The sequence below is a fragment of the Brassica oleracea genome, chromosome C7, assembly GCF_000695525.1.
Source record: "Brassica oleracea var. oleracea cultivar TO1000 chromosome C7, BOL, whole genome shotgun sequence".
NCBI classification, from domain to species: Eukaryota; Viridiplantae; Streptophyta; class Magnoliopsida; order Brassicales; family Brassicaceae; genus Brassica; species Brassica oleracea.
Window position 1 is genome coordinate 2,178,482 of NC_027754.1, and position 9,925 is coordinate 2,188,406.

Here is a 9,925-nt window from a genome sequence, read left to right on the forward strand (position 1 = left end):
ATAAAATTGTGCTTTCGTTCTCGTTTCTGTTTCATTGATATGAGTTTAGTTTCTTTTCTTTTCTTATTTCTTCCTTGAATTCGGTGAATTACATAAGTGTCAAAATAAACAATTAGCTCCACTCCAGATACATATCTAAGAATCAAATTTTTGAAACAAATAACCGGCAAATTCTATTCACATATTATTGTTCAAATCTACTATATCAAGTTGTTATAGAATATAAGTCTAGACTCGAAATATAAATGTTTGTCTAGTATATATTCACTACTTCAGTCAAAAAATCATCTAATTTTAGAACAACGAAACAAATTACTTATTTTATTAACCTACGCTTTTGAAGTTTAGTTACTTAAGAGTATACCGACAAAAAATATATATAATACTTTACCATTCTAGTATACGTAAATTATTTATAAACTAAGAATTGTTTGATTTATTAATAATAACCCAGAAAAATTATAAAAATAGCTCACATCTCTCATACTTACAATTATAATAGCTATATAGGGTGTTAGGGAAAAACAAATATTAGGCAAATGATTAAATCTCTCATTCTTCGAACAAATTCAAAAGGAGGTGACTGGAATCTTGTCATAATATTTCATTAAAAGCTTTTTAAGATTAAAAATAAAGACTAAATTATTTAATTTGAATTAAATAATATGCATATAGTGCTTCCAATATTAAAAATTACTTATATTTGAAGAAATGTATTTTTGGGATTGTGAGGATCAAATAACATATTAAAAACCACCTATTTAAAAAATAATTTGTATACATAAAGGTATATACATTAGAATAAGCACATAAATCAAAATCAATACTTTTTGTTAATTTGCAATCATGTTTTTTGGTAAATAAATCAAAACAATCATTTTATTTATTTTATATGGTAAACAATTAAAATTTAACGATATTGACATAGTTATATATATAGTATATTTTAATATAAATATTTAGTATTGACACTTTCTACTCATATGAATTTATTAACATTTGTATATTTGCTGTAAGAAAATTTAAACTGTTAATCACAAAAACATTAATGTGAGATTTTTTAATACAAAATTCAAAATTAAAATATTAAGATCTCAATAATTTTTCACTGAAAATTTTGAAATTAACATATTTATATATTTTTCTAGAGTATATAATTTAATTTAAATGATATATATATAATATGAATATTTATTAATGAAACTTCATATTCATATGATTTATGATCATTTGTATCTTGCTTGAACAAAAAAAGTTAAACCACTAATCACAAAATTTTCAATGTGAAATTCTTACCATTTTTAGTAATTTATAGTCGGTTTAAAAAATTCAAAATATAACATATACGAAAAAAATTATTTTTTTATTATATGCTTAATGTGATTGTTTTATTTCTTTTAATAATATAAAATTAAACAAAAAAAGAGAAAGGTTACAAAAATTGTTATCAAATATGTATTATTCGTAATAATTAATTGTCATATTATGTTAATTATATTAGGCAATTCCATAGTTTTTATTTACGGAAATGAAAAATATTCTTTTGTACACTACTAATCAATTTGATAGTTAATTTAATAAAAACTATAATATATATTTATTTGGACCAATTTATTTTTGTTAGGATTTTAATAATCATCATAGTGATAACACATGTCTAGCAAAACATGTTGTAATGCTCGAGAATTAATATATAGGGAATCCACATGTTAGTTCATAAAAACTGGAACCAGATAAATTTGTGTGCACTTTTTTTTTCTTTTGAAACACCATAAATTGGTGCGTACATTTTTTTTTTAACACTAGAATTTTATAGAAAGATAATCATGGAGTGTTCTACAAGGATCAATTTCAAGCATAGACATAGAGGAGGATTTTGACTTAAACAAAAAGATTACTAAGCCAAGAAGGATGTCCTCTAGCCATATAAGATTGAAAGAGATCTTCCTTAATCACACTTTCAGCAATAAGCATAGCTCCTTTGATGTTGTGACGAGAGTTGAATTGTGCTTTCCAGTCCTGGAAATCGTTCAAAAGTGGTAAAATATTCGAAGGGTAGAACTTAAGAAAAGGCCAATTTTGAGGTTTAGAAATAGCTCCAATCAAATCGTGATCTTCACTTGAAAAGATGATAGATTTGTAATGAAGTGTTTTTAGACATTCAATAGCCCACTTCCAACTTTCTAGAGAAGCATCTTGTTTGTTCCGGATGTTGGTGAATGATCTTCTTCCTTGGAGAATAACTTTGCCCTCTCTGTTACGAAGAATCCAAGAAGTTCCACTTTGCCTTCTGATCTTATCCCATGCACAACCAATATCACATTTGAGCTGGGAGATATGAGGAGGTTTCCAGCCAAATATGTTCTTCTTTTTCTTTTCCAAGTCAATCAGTTTTTCTTGTTTTTCAATAGACTTGATAAGGAACCAATGATCAACATTTTTGTAGATTGAGTTGATGAATGGAGGTCCTAGGTTTAAAGTACCTTCAAAAAAGAAAGTGTTTCGGTTTTTCCACAATTCCCACAGAATCCAGGCTCCTGCTCTTCTGATTTCTTCTGGAATGAGGTGATTCTTCCTCGTCTTTAACACATAGAAGATGTTTGAGAACTAAATTAGGATCAAATCCGCTTGACGGGGAGGAAAAGTTACTCAATGCCCAAGTTTGCTTAGCAACAGTACAAGTGAAGAGAACATGATTTACCGATTCACCTTCTAAACCACAGACTTGGCATCATGTATCAACCTTCATGTTCCTCTCAGATAGTTTATCAGCAACTGGCAAGGCGCCACTAATGGCTTTCCAGGGAAAATTTTTGATTTTTGGTTTAGTATCAAGAGACCATATGTATTCCTTGATACCATTCAGAGATGGAAGAGTGTTTCCATTAACAAAAGCTTCCTTTTTAGCCTCTCTTTCAGCTAGCCAATAACCTGATCTCACCGGGTACTCACCAGAACGAGTATGATTCCAAATGTAAAAGTCTGATGAAGAAGTAACCGGTTTGATTTTGAGAATGATTTCTTTATCATGTAGATAAACAAAGATCATCTAACAAATTTTGATTCCAGGTTTGAGAACTATCCAAAATTAAGCTCCTGTCTTTCAGATTGAGATCGATCAGTATGTTCTTTATAAGGGGAATCCTCATTCGATCTCCATTAACTAACCATGGAGAAGACCAGACAGATAAAGAATTACCATCTCCTCTTTGACCTTTTCTCAATAATTCTCTACCAAAGAGAATACTTCTCCAAGCATAGGATGCCGAGAGCCTAATGAAGCAGATAGGAAGGTATTATTAGGAAAATACCTGCTTATGAGAAATCTACTAAGGAGAGAGGATGGAGAAGAAATAATTCTCCAAGCTTGTTTAGCAAGAAGAGCTTGATTGAAGAGTTCAATGTCTTTGAACCCCATGCCTCCTAAGTCTTTAGAGATACAAAGCTTGTCCCAACTCAGCCAATGTATTTTGCCTTTATCTTCTGACGAGTTCCACCAAAAATTAGCCATTGCTGAAGTGAGATTATTACAAGTCGTTTTAGGTAACCTGAAACAGCTCATGGCATGAATGGGCATGGCAAGGGCTATTGATTTCAAAATAATCTCTTTCCCGGCTTGCGAAAGAAATTTAGTATACCCACTAGACATCCTTCCTTTCATTTTGTCTTGAATGTAGTTTAGGAGTTGAACTTTAGATCAACTAAAACATTCGGGTAAGCCTAAATATGTACATGCTCCACCTTCAGACAAAATCCCAAGAGTAGTTTGAATCTGTTCTTTCAGCACTGGATCAATATTCTTGCCAAAAGTGAGAGAAGATTTTGCTAAATTGATGACTTGCCCTGTAGCCTTTTCATATTTTTGTAGGATCTCTTGAAAAGCCTGACATTGGAGAATGTCTGCCTTAAAGAGAAACAAACTATCATCTGCAAAAAACAAATGATGAATAGCTGGGCCATCTCTCGAGAATTGAATACCATGAAGACGACCTTCATCAGAAGCTTGGTTGAGTAAATAGGTTAATCCTTCGGCACAAAGCACAAACAAGAAGGGCGAGATGGGGTCTTCTTGTCTTAAACCTCTCTGAGGAGATATTAATCCATGAGATTGCCCATTGATAAGAACAGAGTACTGAACAGAGGAAACACATGCCATAATCGAAGATACCCAAATAGAGTGAAAACCAAGAGAGAGTAGCAGGGCATTTAAATAATTCCATTCAACCCGATCAAACGCTTTCGACATATCAGTCTTGGCTGCCATAAAATTATTTGAGACAAACTCATGAGTGTTGAGACTATGAATGGCTTCATGCGCCAAGATGATATTGTCGGAGATCAGCCGGTCCGAGACAAAAGCAGATTGTGAAGGTGAAACGATATCAGGAAGGAACTCTTTGAGTCTTGATGCAATAATCTTCGAGATTGTTTTATACATGATAGAACAAAGACTTATCGGTAGGAGATCAGACATAAGAGTTGCATTCATCTTCTTAGGAATCAAGACTAATTGTGTGTAGTTCCATTCAGTAGGCATAATACCAGAGTCGAAAAACTGCAAGACTTCTTTCGTTAGCTGTTCACCAACAATGTCCCAATAAGACTGAAAGAAAAAACCAGACATACCATCAGCCCCTGGTGCGCTGTCCGGTTTTATTGAGAAAAGTGCTTCTTTGATTTCTTCAGATGTCACCTTCCTGATTAACTGATGATTCATTTTCTCTGTGACTCTTGGAGTTAAACCTCTTAGCATGGTAAAGTAATCTTCCGAGTTTGAAGATTTGAAAAGATCACCAAAATATTGTATTGCAACCTGAGCTTTCGATGCTTCTGATCTTTGTGCATTGCCATTCTTGTCTATGAGTTTGACGATTTGATTCTTTGCCCTTGATATTTTGACCGCAGTATGGAACACCTTGGTGTTTCCATCACCATATAAAATCCAGTCATCTTTAGATTTCTGCTTCCAAAAGTTTTCTTCGTCCCTATAGGCCAAAATAAGAGAACCTTTGAGTTTGCTGATCTTCGTATATGATGGGTTCATTGATGATTCTTCATGTTCCAATTCATCTTGCAAGCTAGTAATTCTTTCCTGAGAGTTTGCTTTGTTAGCTTTTTTCCAGTGACTTAAAGCTTTCCTGCATTGTCTTATACGAGCCGAAACTGAGTATTGATAGGAGGCTGGTCTATTCCAAGCAAGATGTATAGCTTCTTTAACTAAGGGCTTGTGAAACATTCTTTTATCAAATATGATGGACCCTCTGTAAGAGTCTTGAGAGGAAAGGAGTTTGATCAGAACCCCTTTTAGCTAAAAAGACCTGGTTAGATGCAGGGAATTGATTGAACCATTGCTTGTTTCCAAAGGCTCTGTCTAGTTTACATTGGATCGAAAGGTTATTTCTTCTACCACCCCAAGTAAAACTATTTCCGGAGCTTGGAAGTTCAGACATACCACATCCCTCAAGCATATCAGAGAAAGGAACAAAAGAGGAATCACTTCTTCTAGGTCCACCAGTTTTTTCCGAATTGTTCCCAAACATACACCAACTGTTCTTCCTATTTACCCCAATCCTTGTTAGACGTTCCCAAACAATGTGTCTAAAACTGACATTAGGATTTCCATACACACAAGACAAATTAAACTGCTTTCCTTCATAGATAATATGTACATCCAAAAGATTCTTGTCTTCATACAGAAAGGTTACATCTACACTGTTCTTCCAAAAAAGAACTAGACCACCACATATATTTAGAGGGTCGACAGTGAATAGACGATCATATCCTAACCAGGCCTGAAGATCTACTAGAGTATTCCGAGAATTCATTGTTTCCATGAGAAAAAAGACCTCAGGGAAGTATGCACTACGCAATTCCTTGAGTCGTTGAACTGTCAGCTCCTGAGTACGCCCCAGTCCCCGGCAGTTCCAACTGATGATGCTCATTTACGCGTTGGACGGTCCCTCACACCGGACCATCTTTGGTGCATTTCTCTTTGCAGCTTTGGATACACCTGCCAAATCATCTTCATCTTTCCTTTTCTTGCTCACACTTCCTTCAGTAGCCTCTTGGTGATCTTGAGGCTGAGATAACTTCTAAGACTTCTTGCGAGAGTTGTAAATTCTTTTGAACCTTCCCGGCTTCCTTATAACCTTCTCCTTGGAGCTAGAAGGTTCAGCAGTGAAGGTAATCAGAGGACTGATTTGATTCTCCTGAGGCTGTTGAAGGGATGGTAGCGACAGTTTACAGAAAACATTAGTTGTAGACTTGTAGTGTTGAACAGCGTCTGTCCTGAGGAGATTGCCGATGCCATAAGCTTAGGCTGCGGGTTAGGGATAAAATAGTGACCCATTCTTTCTTCTTTATCATATAAGAAAACTATCCCTTTTCCTTTGTTTATGTCTGAAGTAAACAACTGAGTGGAGATGAGCTGCATCACTGATCTCTGTGTGGCCGGATTCATCTCTGCATCTTTCACTGAAGCAATGACTCTTTGTTCTCGAACATGTCTGTCTTTAGAGCTTGAAGCTAGTAGATAATTACACATCTCTTGCAGAATCTCAGGAGCAATACGTGGGCGACCGGAGAGAGGATTAATTCCAACTTGATCTTCCTTTAAGACTCCAAACAGAGGATCGTTAACTTCAAGAACCCGTTGGGGACGAGGAGTCTGAGAGATAGTCATGAAACCAGTTGATTGATCTCTAGATCCTTTATCATGTTCTAGAAAAGGACAGCGCTCCTTTGCATGCGTTAATCTCTGACAATGGTAACATCGTTTCTGTACTTTTTCATAATAGTAACATATTGTTGTCTGTTCACCACCTGGGAGATTCAGGACTCTTGCCTCTGTGGTTTTTCGGGGATCAAATATGACTTTTTCAACATGCCCGATGAGATCTCCAAGCTCAGAAATAGTTTCTTTAGTGTAGTGATTGACTGGAATGTTACTGATTCTAACCCAGATCGACACTGATTGCAAGTATCCAGGCGGAGGCTTCTCTACCCAGCGATCAATTGCTAAACCCAATCATCAAAGGTTTGCATGCCTTTGTCGAGAACTTCCTGAAGATCGTGTTCATGCATGAACACAAACTGAAATTTTTCTTTAGTCTGAGCAAATCCCCTGACCCTTTCCGCCTTCTGCCACCTCCTAGGTAGATCGAGGATCAATTTTGGCAGCCTTTGAAATTCTGGGTTAAGAAGTCGTCCTATTAAGCTGCATGCATTCCTTTCAGTTGCGAAATACTGCGGGAGATTTGGTAGAGTGAAAAGGCCATCATCATCATCTTTGAGGGATAAGGCTAAGAGAGCTCTATCCATTTCAGAAGACATATTTGGTAATTTTAAGAAACAGAGAGAAATTCGAGGTATAAGATGAAGGAGATGATAGTTAAGTTTACAATCTGAGAGAGATTTTGGTCTAAAGTTCTTTCTAATCGAGTAAACCACGAAAGAGAAACTGAAGCTCTAGAAAGGATATTCTAGAGAGAGAAACTCGGTTTTTCGTTTCAGTGTGAAATTGGTGCGTACATAATTCAAGATTTTCAGATGTATTAATCCTAAAAGGAATTATGTATAAACCAGTTTATCTGGTTCCAGTTTTTACATTAAATGAAATAAAATACTCACGTGCAGTATGTGTCGAGGAATCATATCTCATTTGAACGGAGATAACTAGCATTTTTAATCTATTAAATTAACCAACCTTATGATGACCACATAAATTTTGATATAATTTGATTTCATCTAGTATGTTCCTCTATAGTTAAGGAACTATAACGAACTTGAGCTTTGCGTGACTCCGACAATTGTTTTTAGTTACTACGCCATATGGCTTCTTTGTTATTTACATTTTTACTGAATTTTCTTTTGAAAATATAACTTTCACGGAAAGCTCTCTCCTACTTTAACGAGGGATGGTTCTGGACCAAAAGTCTGATAAAACATTCACTTCAAACTTTCAAAACTTTGAAAAAGTTTTTAAAACCCCAAATTTATAAAAAAAATGTTAGTCCTCTAAACCATTTACTTCTTTATTAAATTGCTTACAATCTTTAAAATTTCATGACCGGTCCTGACTTTAACTGTTCAATGGTCTTGGAGAAACCACTTATCTTTTGATGAATTCAATTGTTGAAACTAAATATTAATAAGAAACAAACAAAAAATACGACAATGGTTTGGACAAGAATAGTTTAAGAAATTTAAATGATTTTGGGATGTTCTAGAAACATTTGATAAATTATACACAAATCAAATCTCATACTTTCATGTAATATTACGAATTCCAATGCAAAATTATAGTATGAACGTTTATAAATTTGCCTAAAACATTAAAATCATCTAAGATTTCAGAGTGATCTACTAAATTATACAAATTGCAAATCTCATGTAAAATATCTTTGTGAATGTCACTGCAAATTAAATTATAATAACCTTTAGGCAAATCTCAACTTTATATTTTCACTATGGATTGCCAAAACATTGAATAGTCTCTCCATGTTAGCTGTACTATTGTCAATTTCACGATTCCCTAACGCTTTTTGAATGAAGACGCGTTTATGATTGAAAATGAATTATAAATTTGGCAAATCAAACATCATAATTGAGTGGCTTAACATTGGCCTTCTAATTATCAATCAATACTATTAAAACATAAGTCATGATTTAATTCATGTGTGATTTTTTATTTGGATCAACCCTTAGAAAATTGTTTAAATTAATTTTTGTATAATTTGAATAATTCTAAAACAAACCAATCAAATAAAAACTTTCTCACATCTTTTTATTTACAATATAAATATATATATATTTTATTTTTCATTAAAATAAACCTTTTAAATATTTAATTACTTTTGTATTTATTTAAAATAAATGTATATTTTATTTTTTACTCAAACAAAACTTTTAAATATTTACTTAATTTTGTGTTTCTTTAAAATTTAAATGAATATTTCATTTTAACTTTTTTTTTTATATATCTAATTAATTTTGTAATTATAACTAAACTCAGGCACAATTTTGTATTAGATTTGTGATATTAATTTAATATAATAATTTTCAATTAATTTTTTTATCCTTAGCCAATAAGATTTTTCAATATAGAATTTTGTACCACATTATGTAAAATATATGCTATCACTGAATATTTAAAACAAATAAATTAAATTATTGCATGTGAACTAAAAAATATTTTATTTTAAAATGTTATATTAAACAATTAGTAATATGATAAATATTAAAATATATAGAATTAATCATGTAAAATAACTAATTATGTGTGTAAAAATAAAAATAATCACCCGCACGGTTGTGCGGATTAAGGTCTATTTTAGTATTTAAACTTTTTGTCTATAAGATCATCTTCAATGTATTCTTCTATTTTTATTTCTAAAATAGAGCAACTCAAAAATATAGATGTGTTTCTCTCCAATGTATTCCTCTATTTTTGCCTCTAAAAAAATATTCTCAAGAGATCCTATTTATTTTTAACTTTTACAAGATTTTTATAAAATTATACATTTGTTTAAACCAAAGTGTCTTTAAAAGACTATTATTTAAAAAAGAAGTGTGATTCTATGTTTACAAAAACTGTATTTTCTTTAAAAAAATGATTGTTTTGGTTAGAATTATAAAAATTTAAAAGTTAAAGAATTATTTGTAAATTAAAAAATATACCTCTATAATAGAAGAATGCTATTTTTGCCTCTATATTTAAAATAAAAAATAGCAATTTCTATTTTAGAAGAAGAAATAAAGGTGGATTGAATCATTTTTTTTCCTATTATAGTATTTTTTTTTGGATCAAATTCCCTATTATAATATTTAAAAGTGAAAATAACAATGAGTTATAGATGCTTTGTAACCAGTTCTCTTTGTTCGCTTCGATATTTCTCTCTCAACTTTTCTTTGTTTTTCTGCCAAC

General features: G+C 32.4%; 1 protein-coding gene across 1 annotated transcript; it reads right to left on the reverse strand.

Moving 5' to 3' along the window:
• Positions 1 to 6,187: 6,187 nt before the first annotated feature.
• LOC106302345 lies at positions 6,188 to 7,332 on the reverse strand. Its single transcript, XM_013738872.1, has 2 exons — positions 7,047 to 7,332; positions 6,188 to 6,999 (listed from the first exon to the last, which is right to left on the reverse strand). Exons 1-2 carry the CDS (start codon positions 7,330 to 7,332, stop codon positions 6,188 to 6,190), a joined length of 1,098 nt encoding a protein of 365 aa, XP_013594326.1.
• Between the last annotated feature and the right edge of the window lie 2,593 nt (positions 7,333 to 9,925).

Coding starts and splice junctions, on each gene's coding strand:
- LOC106302345 (XM_013738872.1), bottom strand. CDS start 7,332: ATGTCTTCTGAAATGGATAGAGCTCTCTTAGCCTTATCCCTCAAAGAT. Junction 7,000..7,046: donor TCAGGAAGTTCTCGACAAAG/GCATGCAAACCT, acceptor ATCGCTGGGTAG/AGAAGCCTCCGCCTGGATAC.